A 14,236-nucleotide genomic window follows, 5' to 3' on the forward strand; every position below is an offset into this window, starting at 1 on the left:
TTCCTTATCACATTATTATATCTTAAGTAGTAATCTTATAGTAAATTATTTCCATGTCTATTCCAAATAAATTTATTTATCTATTTTAAACAATAATTCTTAATCAAATATTAACTCCAAACTCCTTAACCTATGTATCTATATTCTTAAATACCAAAATGCATTTCCATGCGGAATCCCCCATCCTTCCCCTCTTTAACTATCGTTTCTTAGTCTCCTGACTGAATGAAGTTCTCATCTTAGCTTGCTTTCCATTTTCTATCATTTTTTGGTCCTTTCTCTTGATTTTCCTTCTTTTCTCTGTTATTTTCCAGAGTTTCTTTCTCCAATTATTTGTTCTGACATCTTCCCTTTCCTGGTCTTTTCTTTGTAATTTCCTCTTCTGTGACTCCCTCTTCCTTTGTTTAACCTTCAAAATATTTTCCCCTTTGTTTATCACATCAATCATTAAAATCTTAATTCCCCTTTTTTTTCCTTTCTAGTGTTTGTTGTTCCTTTTGCTCTTTTAAGCTGATTTCTTCTTTGACTCCTCCCCCTTGGGCTTTCTTTGTTCTTCTGTGATTTGTGTCACCATTTCTTGTGTTTCTGCTATAAAGCTCCATATCTCCAAGCTTTTATTTATCATTTCCTTCACGCTTTGCAGTTCCGATCTTATTTCCTTGCATATTTCACTCATTTTACCTTACTTCTTATTTTCTTTAATATTTATATCCAATCTGATTGTCCTGTAGTTTGTTTAAACCAGCATCTTTTTATTTCTTAGTTTTTACAATCAATGTCCATAAGTCCTTATTTTCCAGTTTTAATCTGTCTGTTCTTTATCAAACAATTTCAAAGCCACCAATCAATCCTGAGGTAATATCTTCACGTATCCCTTTACTGTAGTATTTTAATATTCCACTTTTCAGAGTTTTGTTGTATTAAAGTTCCTCTTATTTCATTTTAAATTCACACTTTAGTTAGACCAGGGGTCCCCAACCACCGGTCCCCGGACCGGTACTGGTCCATGGATCATTTTTTACCGGGCCGCAAAGCTTGGGCGCCGCCATCTTGTTTCAACAGCACTTCCGGGTTTTTGGTTGCTTCCGGTTTTTTGTTGGAAAGTGCTTCCGGTTTTTCAATTGGAAAGCGGAGTTTGGGTGCTCGCCCCTTAGTTTCATCGAAGGGGGGGCAGCTTCGAACGAAGAGCTGTCCCGATGGCGGTGGAGTCTCACGTTACTCAGGTACTGGTCCATGGAAGAATAAATAATCGTGAAACCGGTCCCTGGTTCGAAAAATGTTGGGGGCCACTGAGTTAGACCACACACTTTTTATAAATTCTGTAGAAATTTTTCTTTACCATTAGGTGGCGCTCTTAAATCACTTTCTACTTTCCACCTTTTAATTTTCCGCTTTTTAAGCTTTTATTAACTTTGCTAATACCCAGTTATTAGCTGTTATTTCTTTTTAACATAGTCAATTCCAGCATTTTAATCAATGCCCAATTAGTGCTAAATTCTATATAATCACCAAATTCAGTTTCTTAATCTGTTACAATTAAAAGTTTTTCTCTGAATTATATCACTTCTGTTTTGGTCTTTTTCAAAATCCAATTTGTGTTTTCCAATCTTTCTCTCTTTCATATTGCCGCTAATACCATCCTTAACAAGAATTCTTTCCTGTTATTTTTCCACGGTTACCTTTTAAAGTCCGAAATATTTCACCTGGTCCAGACACCGTTCACCGCTTCTCCACTCCAGCATAACCTTATTTTCGTGGACAGCTTCCTGTCTTCATGGTAGCCATTTTAGGCTACTGCTACAGCCCATCTTCGGAGTGGGTGTTCCTAGCCAGGGAGGGGAGATATGGCTCCCCGCAACCTGACAGGCAGTCCCCCTTTCTTTCATCAGCTCTACAAGGTGGTTCCAGTCCCATTCGGGACCCTCCAACGAGTCAAGCTTGGGTCAAAGTTCCGCAAAATCATGGACTCCAATCCGATTTCGATGGACGTGCCACTGAAAGTCTCTATGTGGCGCCTTCTTAATGGCTGATTGGTGTGTTGATGGCTGGCGACTGGCTGTCGTTTCCTTGTGCTGTCAAACCCTCAGCTCCTAAATATTTGATAAGCTAGTGGTAAATCAACACTCCTGTTAACTGACAAGGGATCCATTTCCCAGGCTTCAATTATTTAACTCGGAAGAGTAAATCTCTGGTCCCAATGACCAGACAGCCAACCCAAATTTGATCTTGCTTCTAATTTATCTATTTGAAAAGGAGTAGGAAACAGCTCCTACATCCTAGGAGACAAATAACATTTAAGTAGAAAATAGGTAAAACTAATACCACATACATAGCAATGTCATCACAAAAATGCTAAGACTGTATACTTGTCTCTCATCATCTGATGCAAATCCCAGCAACTGCATTGTGACATCACCCCCGTTTTATCCCTCGCCCTTCTGCAGACACATCTGAGTAACAGCTAAATGTTAATGGATTCTCCTTTCCATGTCACTTCTAAAATAATTTTTTAAGCAATGTCTTTAGATTCCATGTCCAGTCACTAAGTAGGGAGTATAAGGAAAAATTATTCAAGGAAACTATCATAATATAAATATAAATACTGCAATTCCACTGCTAAGATTGTACAGCCAACTGCTGGAAGAAAACACTTTTTTGAATAACTTTTTGAATAACTTGTCTGAGACTTTTCAAGTTTCAAATTTTCTGGAATAGCACTTAAATTTACGTATATGCCCCCTTCACAATGTAAGTAATTTACAGAGCTTTTGCCCCCAACAATCTGGCTCATTTTACCAATCTTGGAAGGATGGAAGGCTGAGTCAACCTTGAGCCAGTCAGGATCAAAGGAATCAAACTTCTGGCAATGTGAACAAAATTAGCTTGCAATACTGCATTCTAACCACTAGGCCACCACAGCTTTTCAGAACAAAAAGGCCTTATATCACCATTATCAGCTCAAAAACTGAAATATATGTAAATGAATTCTCATTCATGTAATGGATCATACAAATAGTTATTTGTGTGTTGCTGATTTTTTATGGAAAACTCAAAAGCACCACACTTGGTATCACCTTTTTCTTTTACAGATTCTGAGGAATGTTTCTGAGCCACAGCATGACATTCAGGCATTTCTTCTGAGTTGTTGACAGTTTTTTCCTAAAGAATAAATAAATAACTGCTGATTAAAAGGAACAATCCCCATTTAATAGTGCTAAAACACTCTGGCAATTTGCTCTCTGCATCACTCTGCATTAACTCGTTCTATTTACTCAGAAAGGTCCTCAGGACAAAGGATGACTGGGATCTTTCTGTTTCAATGTCATTTGACATGGGTTACCAAGTCACCTCCTTTTCAAACGTAAGCAATTTTGGCTGTTTTACAATCTCTCTTTGTCCCCCCCCTCAATTTCAGACTTTCTGCATACTGTCACCTGGAGGAAGGTACAAAGCAAGATGGCTCTGTAAACCAGTAATTGTAACCACAAGCCTATATTGGACCTGGCAAGTGAGCCTGAGTACAGTTGACATGGAATAAGTTGACTCTTCTCTTTTTTAATTTATAAATAATAATTGCCATCCCAAGCAGGGATATACAAAATGATATAGAAAAGCAGGGATATAGAAATGATACTGGATGTAAAAAGGAAAACTACCTGTCATTAGCGATCATTATGTGCCCATAATACATATCACTTTACAATGTATTTTAATGAATCACACGGTACCTCATTAATTTCCTGTTTGACCTCTTCTTCCAAAATCTGGCATTGTGTATCACTACCTGTAAAATAACATCAATGTTTTCTTGAAATGATTTCCAAAAGGGTAGTCAAAAAGGATGGAAACTTGTTTGCGCCATTATCTCAAGCAAGCAAGGCCATGGTCTGAACGCCCTCCTTTACCCTCTCCAGTAGCAGGACTCCTCGTTGCGTCTGGCACGAAACTCTGTTCGTCCTGATCAGGTCTTTCTTTCTGCAACCAAAGGAGGAGAGAAGAAATGAGGACAAGGGCTGCCTTCTTGGATTAGCCAGCTGGCAACAGCCTTCCAGGTAGACCAGGGAGAAGCCATAAGCAGAATGAAGTAACCGTTGTTCATGGGTTTCAACGTGTTGCCTTTGAACCAGGAGCTTTCATCAAGTATTATACCTTTGACAGAGTGATCTTACAGGAATATTTTTTAAAACAATACTGGGCTATTTATCTGAAATTGACTTTTGCTTACCCATTTTCAGAAAAATGAGGATTTTTTTTTAAAAGAAAATTCTCTTCCAATGAAGACAAAACCCCACAACCATTAAAACAAGCAAGCATTCTATAACCCCAAACTCCAGTACATACCTTTGATAATCTTTCTTTAAGAATTTGGCCTTCTATTGCTTCTGCCATGACCGTAGCATTTGTATTTCCAAAGGCTAAAAAACAAAAACAGAAATATAGAAGTATTAATCAGAATCTAATGTTGACATGACATATTGAGTGCTTGGAAGCATGCTACCCACATATCTAATTGTCATCCCTGAAGGTTGTGTCAATTGCTAGATTTTAGTGGACGGGAGATGGAGGGATAGCAATAGCACTTAGACTTATATACTGCTTTATAGTGCTTTACAGCCCTCTCTAAGCAGTTTACAGAGTCAGCATATTGCCCCAAACAATTTGGGTCCTCATTTTACCCACCTTGGAAGGATGGAAGGCTGAGTCAACCTTGAGCCTGGTGGGATTTGAACTGCCAAATTGTAGGCAGCTGGCTGCAGAAGTAGCTTACAGTACTACACTCTAACCACTGCGCCACAAGACTGTGTATAATGAGATGCTTGTCATATAGTCTTTTCATTCCCATTAACTGTACTTCCAAATCCTAATTTCCCATGATTAATTAGAACAGATATCTTGTGTCCATGAGCCCAGTGATATTGCACTGAGGAGTTAAAATGAGAAAAAGGCATTAAGAGTTGTTAACCTAATCTTACATAGCTTTTTCTCTGATAATATTACACTAATAACTAGAGGAAAACATTTGCTAGACCAATACTCGAATACAGCTCATCAGTCTGGAACCCACATTACATATCTGATATTAACACAGTTGAAATAGTCCAGAAATATTTCACAAGAGTTCTCCACTCCTCTACTCGTTGCAGAATACCTTATGCCAGAAGACTTGAAATTCTAGACCTAGAAAACCTAGAACTACACCGCCTTTGATCCGATCTTAGTATATAAAATCATACATTGCAATGTCCTACCTGTCAATGAATACTTCAGTTTCAACCATAACAATACAAGAGCAAACAATAGATACAAACTCAAGGTTAATCGCACCAAACTTGATTGCAGGAAATACGACTTCAGCAACAGAGTGGTCAATGTCTGGAATACTCTACCTGACTCTGTGGTTTCTTCCCCAAACCCCAAAAACTTTAACCTTAAGACTGTCTACTATTGACCTCACCCCTTCCCTAAGAGGTCTGTAGGGGGCGTGCATAAGCGCACCAACGTGCCTACCGTCCCTGTCCTATTGTTTCTTTTATATTTTTTATTTTTCTTATATGTATCCATGTATTCATAACTATGTTTTTTACTTATACCTATTATCTTATAAGCAATTGACAAATAAATAAATAAATAAATCACATAGATCTGTGTATCTGCCATTCTCCAATGAAAGAAGAAGGGGGGGGGGGAGTTGGTACAAGTAATCCTTTTTGATGTAACCTGAATATCTTAAGTCTTGTACTGAATTTATATAACTTGCACATGAAATACAACTGGGAGATTGGAGCCCAGATGCCTGGAAACTTGTCACTTCTTGGAGATAGCAAGAGAAGGGGGCATAAAAATTCCAGCTCCAAAAGTAACTTCCTGGGAAACTTTTCTCAACTAGTTCCCAGAAAAAAAAAAGGGGGGGGGGAAATAACCTGTTGCTTCTTTGTATTGACGAAATCCACATCGGACTAGGGGGAGGGGTCCTAACTCCCTTTATCTATGCTGTATGCCTGGAGGCATATTAGACCCTGCTTTGACTAGTACCTGGATAACTTCCTTTTCAATTGTTGAAAGGAAAAGGGAGCCTTGCCCTTTAAGAAAAAAGGCAGAGCTCTCTCCTTTGTGAATTCAAATTTTCCCGGCTGGGAAATTCACTACAAAATGATTGGTCAGCTGCATTGGAAGCCAGAATCAGTTTCATTAATAGGAAGGCAGAAAGACAGCGTTCCTGAGACTAATTTTGTAAGTAGAAAAACTCTTTTCTTATACCCTTCAGGTCTTTTGATTGGAATGTGAAGTCTTTGATCTGTTAACGTTTTTTATTTGTGTGGGAACCCTTAAAGTCTTTGATTTGTGATGAGGTTTTTTTGCGTTTTGAATCCTGTCTCTGGAGATTGGGATCTTTTCCTGGGATCTTGGTAGAAGTCATTGTTTTATAGTCCAATCTGTTTTTCCTTGATCCTCTGTAGCGATCATTTGGTTGCCATATATGCCTTTTGGTAAATCTTTTCCTTCCCGACATGCTTTTTTTATGACTGTGTTTTGGTGAATATCTCCTTTTCTCGCCTGTCTAAGGTTTTTAAATTTCCTTTTGCTTCGAGAGTTTGCTTTTGCTATTTTTTACAAGTTTTATAGCTTGCCATCTATTTGATTTCTATGGGAAAGGATCTTAGCTAATTTGTAGGCTTTTTATCTGGATCCCATGGTGTAATTTTAGCCTTTCTTTGCGGAAAGTAGCTAGCTCCAATTATTTCAATGGCCCTACTTGACAAAGGTGGGGGCCAAAGGGTGGGGGCTGGGAGCTGGATTCCTCCTTGTGTTTTCCACTTCTCCTTTCTTTTAGGGGAATTTTCCTTCCCCTTTTGATATTTTTAAATTTCTTTTCTTTTCCTTGGAGAGGGGTGAATCGTAACTTCCAACAATATAAAGAATTCCTTTTTAAACACCCAGATTTCAGAAGTTCATTCTTATCATTTGAAGGGGAGAGAGCCTGGGCCTTACACATACATACATACATATTGTATTTATGTAATTTGTTGGAAAAATTCTACCTGGATGGGAAGGAAAAATGTTATGTTCTCTATTTAATGAGCTACTTTCATTAAAGTATCCTAAGGTAATAATTACAATTCTCTCCTTTCATCATTTGTCTGAAAAGATAACAGAGCGACCATGTTTAAGTGCAGCAGAAGAGATTTTGGGATTAAGAGAGAACTTTAACTTGGCTCCCATATTCTTATTAACCAGATTGCACAAAGCCTAAGAAAGCAAAGCAGCAACAAAAGAATTGGAAAGGTCCAATTCTGATACTCCCTAATGGTTCACTCCAAGGCAGAAAGAGGCCCAGGAGATAGAAAGGTCAAGGTGAGCCACTGACAGGAAGCTTATAACTCCCAGTTGTTTAAAATTCCAGTTTACTGGAACGTCCTATTATAAACTTAGAATACAGCTAACTTCTGCTATTCTAATTATTCATTGTGAGTGCTCATTTAAAATCATTTTAAATGTGCACATGGTTTCTTTTATTATTATTACATTAGGATGCAAAGGAAGTCATCTTTCAGTTTTAAAAATATATCACCAAATACAGAGTTAGATCTTTGTTCGTTAAACAGTAACCGGGTGTTTACATTCTTTGCAATTTTGGATTATGAAGCTCTTGGTCTGCTCTGCAGACGCATCTTTGACGGAAGACAGGACTCTCCTTTAAACAACTTCCTTTCACTTAGGCTGAATTTTATCAAATGAAGAAGGAGCTTCCTAAAAATGTCTGTAGGGGGGGGAAATAATACAATTGTAACACTTAGCGTCACGTAAAATAATAGATACATAGATTCCCATGTAAGAAACTTACATGTGAAAATGTATTATAGCTATTCTTTGTGGAGGACAAGCAACAAGTGTCCAGGCATCATTTATCTGAACTACAATTCTACCCACAACACAGGGCAAATAGGAGTATGCAGAATTTCTGGAAGAGGGTTTTTAAAAATGTTTTATTCACTAGAGTTGCTCCTCCTGGTCAGGTGTTCTGGGAATGTATTTTTTTCATCAGTAGATTCCATGACCTGAAAAAAGTTTGAAACTAGGCAGGAAACTATGTCAGGCCCTTTGAGTGAAATGTTGCATTGTTAATAAGAGATCAACGAGAAGGCAACTTTCACTTCTCTATGATCACTCACACACTGGCATACGTTGTAAACGAATAGATTAAAATCCCTTAGATTACCTTTTACAACTAGAATCCCAGAATATGTGAGTTACAAAAGACTGTTGATCTCAATTAGTTCAGCTCTTGCTTAGGAAAGAATCAATTATATCACTGTCAGCCAATGGCCATCCTGCTCTGCTTGAAGCTTCCAGGGAGGAAGAGATCCACTAGTCTCAAGTCCCTGACACTTCAGTTCAACTGAAATCTGCTAGAAATGCAATGGAGGGACTAAGTTTTAAGGCTTCTTTTTTAATACCTCAAGACACTGCAGGTCATTGGATATACAGTCCTATGTTAAATGTAGATAATGTAGTTTCATTGATTGGGACACCAAATTATGACTTGTCATTAAAATTACTGTCATGAAAATGTGAATTTACTTTTGAGAACCTCTTCGGGGTGTTTCTCTTCATAGGGAAGTTCCTTTTCTGGATTTGTACACAGCAGCTGCTGTGAAGAAAAGTGAAGAAATCTCTTTCAGCTTAAATAGTATCAAAGCCTAATACACCTCTATGTGAAAGCAAGCGTGCTGCAGGGTAAACGGCAGAAGAATAACAACAATAATATACTCTTGTCTTGTCTCTAAAGCAAAGGCGGGAAGCATGGTGACCGTGGAAAATGCATTTTTGCTTAAATCCTAAGGGAGTTTTCAAACCTTTTAAAAAATCAACTTGGGGAAAAACAAGAGTGACAGACACTCTCACATGTATGTATGTATGTGTACATATGTATGTGTGTGTATATATGTATATATACACACACATACGTATACATACATCACACATACACACATATATAACATTTATATATAATATAATATAATATAATATAATATAATATAATATAATATAATATAGTTTTCTTATGTTTTTGCGGGTATTTATATGTATGGTATTTAGGTTTCTTCGGGTATTTTCCCATGTCTTAATATTTGTGCTTTTATTATAGCGATGTTTCGGCAGAATCTCACCTGCCATCCTCAGGCTTGTGTATTTGTAGTGACGTTTCGGCAGAATCTCACCTGCTATCATCAGGCTTCTGTATTGTGTTCGTCTGAGAGTCAGGCTTTCACAGCCATTACATACAGATACCCGCAAAAACTTAGAAAAACAAATATATATATATGTATATATTTTTCTTAAGTTTTCGCGGGTACTTATATGTATGGCATTCAGCTTTGTTGGGGTATTTTCCCACGTCATTATAGTTGTGCTTTTAAAGTTGTAGCAACATTTCGGCAGAATCTCATCTGCCATCATCCGGCTTCTGTATTGTGTTCGTCTGTAAGTCAGACTTTCACAGCCGTTTCAGTTTTAAATTTGGGGCTAGCCAATGCTATGCCAGAATGTTTTTTTCTTCATGTTGATTGGTTGGGAGTTTTGGTCTGTGTTTATTGGTCTTGGAGTTTGCTGTGTTCTACTTGATTGGTGTTTCTAATATCTTCTGTCTGTTTTGTGGCTTTTTTTTGTCTTGATTGGCTGGCAACATTGTGTTCCTGTATTGGAGGCTTTTAGTGCAGCTTGGCTCAGAGTAAATGGACGCCTATCATTTATTAGGAAGCTAGGTTTCATCTGGGTGCCTGGTTGGGGTGTGTTTGAGCTGGAGGTATCGGGGGGATCTGTTTGTGCCCAGGAGTTTGCCTGGCTTGTGGTGTGGAGATTTTTTTGTTTGAGAGTGCAGGCTTCCAGATAATTGACAGTCTGGTGGAATCGTCTCTTCTATTCATGCTTTCAGGTCTTTTTTCAATCTCTATGGCTTCTCTGATAAATCTGTGGCTGGGGTTTTCTATAGTGGCTAGGGTTTTGGTGCCATTGAAGTCCATGCTATGACCTGTGGCTTTCATGTGTTGGACTAGTGAGGAAGTGTGTTCCAGCTTTTTTACTGCATTTTTGTGTTCATCCAGGCGGGTACTTATTCTTCTATTGGTCTGACCAATGTATGTGGCCGGGCATAATGCACAGGGGACTTCGTATATGCCTTGGTTTTCCAGGTCAATTTTATCTTTGGGGTTTCTTAGGATGGCTTCCAGGTCAATTTTATCTTTGGGGTTTCTTAGGATGGCTGCTATTTTTCTGTCTGTTTTGAAGGCAGTCTTGATGTGATGCCTATGTAGTATCTTACTGATTTTGTCTGTAGTACCTCTTATGTAGGGCAGGACAGCTGTTCCATAGGTCTGTTCATCTTCTAGGTCTCCATTATGTCTCAGTGTGTTTTTATGGATCAAGCCGGTGATTTTGCTTTTGTGGAAGCCATTAGCCGTCAGTACTTTAGTCAGGGTGCATAGTTCAGTCTTTATGTGTGTCTTGTCTGCCAGGCGTTTGATTCTGGCGATTAGTGTTTTGGCCACAGAGTTTATCTGTGCTGGGTGATGGTGGGATTGGGCGTTGAGGTATCGGTTGGTGTGTGTTTTCTTCTGGTCACCACATATACCAGAAGAAAACACACAGCAACCACTTCCTCAGCGCCCAATCCCACCACCACCATATGTGTGTTTTGGCATGTTCAGGTCTTTTCCTGTGTAAGATTGAGAGTATCTTGGTGACATTTCAACGAGGTCCCACTCGCCATCTTCAGGCTGGTGCTTTCGGCTTTGTGCTTTAGAAGCCGAAAGTACCAGCCTGAAGATGGCGAGTGGGACCTCATCGAAACATCGCCAAGATACTCTCAATCTTATATGGGAAAAGACCCGAACACACTAAAACCTGCATACCTGCACCCATGAAAATCTACGAAAACAAATATATATATGTGTGTGTGTATTTGTTTTCTGAGGTGTGTGTATATATATATATATGTGTGTATATATATATATATATATATATGTGTGTGTGTGTGTTTGTGTGTGTGTATGTATGTATGTATGTATGTATGTATGTGTATGTAACATTTATATATATATTTTCTTTGGAAAATACCCAAAGAAACCTAAATACCATACATATAAATACCCGCAAAAACATAAGAAAACATATATTTATATATATATATATATAGAAAAAGAGAGCGAGAGGGAGAGAGCGCTTCCAACAGAGTGAACGGAAGGGAAATGAGGTGATTGTGACTATGCTGCACAAGAAGTATATTTCAATTAAACAAATGAATTAGCAGCTGGAATACTTCAAACAAAGTGCAGCTACATACATGCAGCATATACATCTATATGGTGTACTACTAAAGGTTGTCCGTAACCTTTAACTGGCAAAACAGTGCACCAAAAGACAACACACTGTGAACTGAGATATCTCAAATGAGCTAATTTATGGAATGAGTAAAAAACTGGGGACCAAAGAAACCGATAGGATTGAAATCTGCCAAATTTGTGGTCACTTAAGTGCCACTGTGCCACTTCCCAGAGGTTCAGTAGACTGGTTCTGCCCTAGTCTTCTGGAGGCTAGGCAGACCAGTCTTTCCTTTGGCCACTGGAGATCATCTAGACTGGTCCAATCATAGTTCTCTGGAGGCTGAGTAGATCAGTCAGCCCTGGTTTAGCTGGTATGAAATTATTCCCACTCCCATTGCTTTTTTGCTCTTGGTCATTCAATTTCTGTTCAGGTAAGGAAATATCTCTAAAATGATAGCTCAAGGGGTCATAAGTTGTTTAAGATTTTTATTTATTTACAAGCTTCTGAATCTACGTTCTATAAAGCTGTTGCTGGATTGCAGCTGTTTTGTGCTACTTTCGATATGTTGGCAAGCAAATAGGTATGGAGTCTGTATTTCAAATAAGGGGCATATAGGCATGGGCAGACTCCCCCAGTAAGAATCTGCTCATGGAAGGTTTTGTCACGTTACAGTCCAATTTAATCAATGTTTAAGAATAGTCTTAATTTCAAATATTTGTTTTCTTCTAAATTAAGTGCAAACAACTTTAAACAACTAAACATTTCAAAACACCACTGTACCTTGTCAGTTGCTGTCTCCATCTTTGGTTCCAGATTGTCAGTCTCTAATGGAAGCATCACTTTACTGTCTAATGAAAACAATTTAAGCAATTATAATACAATGATTACAGTAGGTTATAATCTTACAGTTATCTGGCAATTCTACCCTAAAATGCATTTAAGGGGGTGCTAAGTATCTGTAGGATGATTCCCTTTCTCATGTTTGGATTGGAAGGTTCATTTATTCCCTTAAATGGAAGAAGTAACCACTCCCCATCTTTTAAGACTCCGCCGTGATTGGCCGTTAGGAGCGGCTGGTGGTGAGGTGTGGCTGCCCACGGGGCGCTCTAGGTGAGGGTGCGGGGGGTGGGTGGGTAGAAATTAAGTCACCCCCGAAAAGATGGCCTAGCTGTCTTTCGGGGGTCAAAAGAAAATAAGGCCCAGCCTTATTTTTTTGAGAAACACAGTACTTAGGAATATATCTAACTGCAAGGTGTATAACAATTAAAGAGGACAACTATACTAAACTAACAAATCAAATAAAGTCAGATTTGGAAGAATTTGCAACTTTCCTTAATGGACAGAATAGCCACAATCAAAAGGTGCACCCAAATCTAATAAATATGGGAGAAATTGTCTCTTACTAAATGAATATACTAAATGAAAAGTGTGAACTGAAAATCAGGTTGGAATTAAAAGAACAAGGGTGGAATGGTGGTCATACCTACAAATACAGTCACAATATGTGCAAGATATGAAAATGTGGGGAGAATAGAGAACTAACGATACTACATAAAGTATTAGGGGCATAGATGACAAACTGATAAAAGTGACAAATACTTATTAGATTACAAAATGGAGGAAAAACAAGTGAAGGACACAATAGTGGCATGGGTTAAACATTTTGGATACAACATTGAATTGGATAGGTGAAAGGAAACTAACACTGGCCACATCTTATAAAGAGAATTTGTGTAAAATGTTTTACAGGAGGTACTACCTCTAGCAAGATTGGCTAAAATGTTTAGAAATATGTTACCCAATATGTTGGAAATGCAAGCAACTACCAGGCACATATTACCACATGTGGTGGACGTGTAATAGAGCAGGGGAATTTTGGCAATGGATTCAGATATGGTTTGAAAAAATGGTGGGACAACACTTGGAATTTAAGCCAGAACTATTTCTGGGATAGTACAACAGGAATTACAACCAAGGGCTATAGTAAAGGGGCTATATATTTAATAATACATATTCTGACAGCAGCGAGAATGGTATACACCCAGCAATGGAAAAATGAAAATATACCTTCAGAAAGGGAGATAATAAAGAAAATATTGGTTTGCACAGAATTGGGTAGATTAAAACTAGAACTAAAAAATAAAAGGGAGACAGAATACGATGATATGGAATAGATTTTACAAATGGTTGGAATTGAGAGGTAGGAATCAGAACATAAAATAATGAGGATAAGATGACCCAGAATGTGATAGTGTATATATACCAAAATGAATACATTGGTCAAAAATAACTATACAAAACTAATACTGTATAAATAGCATGTATGTTATCTGTTTTTTGCTTCAGTATGTATGGCAGAAGAAACGCCAGGATGGTCACATTGCGATCGTTATTTATATATGTAAAAATCAAAATATATACTTAAACAAGGTGGTTCCCAAAACATCACACTGGGATGCTATTGGACACTGGTCAAGGGGGGGAGGTCCATGGAAAGAGAAAACTTTTAATGTTTGCGTGGGAATACTCAGTTCTAGATTCACTTTTGCTGCAAGCACTAATCCTTAGTAAAAAAAAAAAGATGTTTCGGAAGTATTTAGTTGGTTTATATGCTGCAATAATGCTACAATAGTGCTGTATGGTTGTAGTAGTCTTTTGGCTGTTCTGAAACGTACAGCAGTGTTACCCTTTTTATCAAGGATCAAGAAGTTATCAACCCATTACAGTGATCAAATCTATTATGCTACTCAGAAAATAACTCAACCCAGTACAGAACCAACAAGGATAAGTGCTACCATAGAAGAAGAAAAAAACAGGAATCATCTACAACGTGCAGTTTAAGGGCTTACAACTATGTAGGACAGACAGGTAGAAGATAGGCAGAGCACATAAATGAACACAAACTTGCAATCAG

The 14,236-nt window shown here is 38.1% G+C and overlaps 1 protein-coding gene across 3 annotated transcripts in view; it reads right to left on the bottom strand.

The window, feature by feature from the left end:
- The window catches only part of BOD1L1 (biorientation of chromosomes in cell division 1 like 1), a 65,973-nt gene that overhangs the window by 21,214 nt on the left and 30,523 nt on the right, over nt 1-14,236 (bottom strand). For 2 of the 3 annotated variants that reach the window (XM_026699995.2, XM_026699994.2), the window contains exons 11-16: nt 12,103-12,170; nt 8,581-8,650; nt 4,342-4,415; nt 3,906-3,975; nt 3,729-3,784; nt 3,075-3,159 (exon numbers count right to left, since the gene is read on the bottom strand). In XM_026699995.2, the coding sequence (XP_026555780.1) occupies nt 3,075-3,159; nt 3,729-3,784; nt 3,906-3,975; nt 4,342-4,415; nt 8,581-8,650; nt 12,103-12,170 (423 nt within the window). The remainder of the gene's footprint in view (nt 1-3,074; nt 3,160-3,728; nt 3,785-3,905; nt 3,976-4,341; nt 4,416-8,580; nt 8,651-12,102; nt 12,171-14,236) is intronic. The other variant, XM_026699997.2, reaches the window with a different exon arrangement.

The sequence above is a fragment of the Pseudonaja textilis genome, chromosome 6 (assembly GCF_049901715.1).
Source record: "Pseudonaja textilis isolate UNSWEBS1 chromosome 6, rPseTex1.2, whole genome shotgun sequence".
Taxonomy (NCBI): domain Eukaryota; kingdom Metazoa; phylum Chordata; class Lepidosauria; order Squamata; family Elapidae; genus Pseudonaja; species Pseudonaja textilis.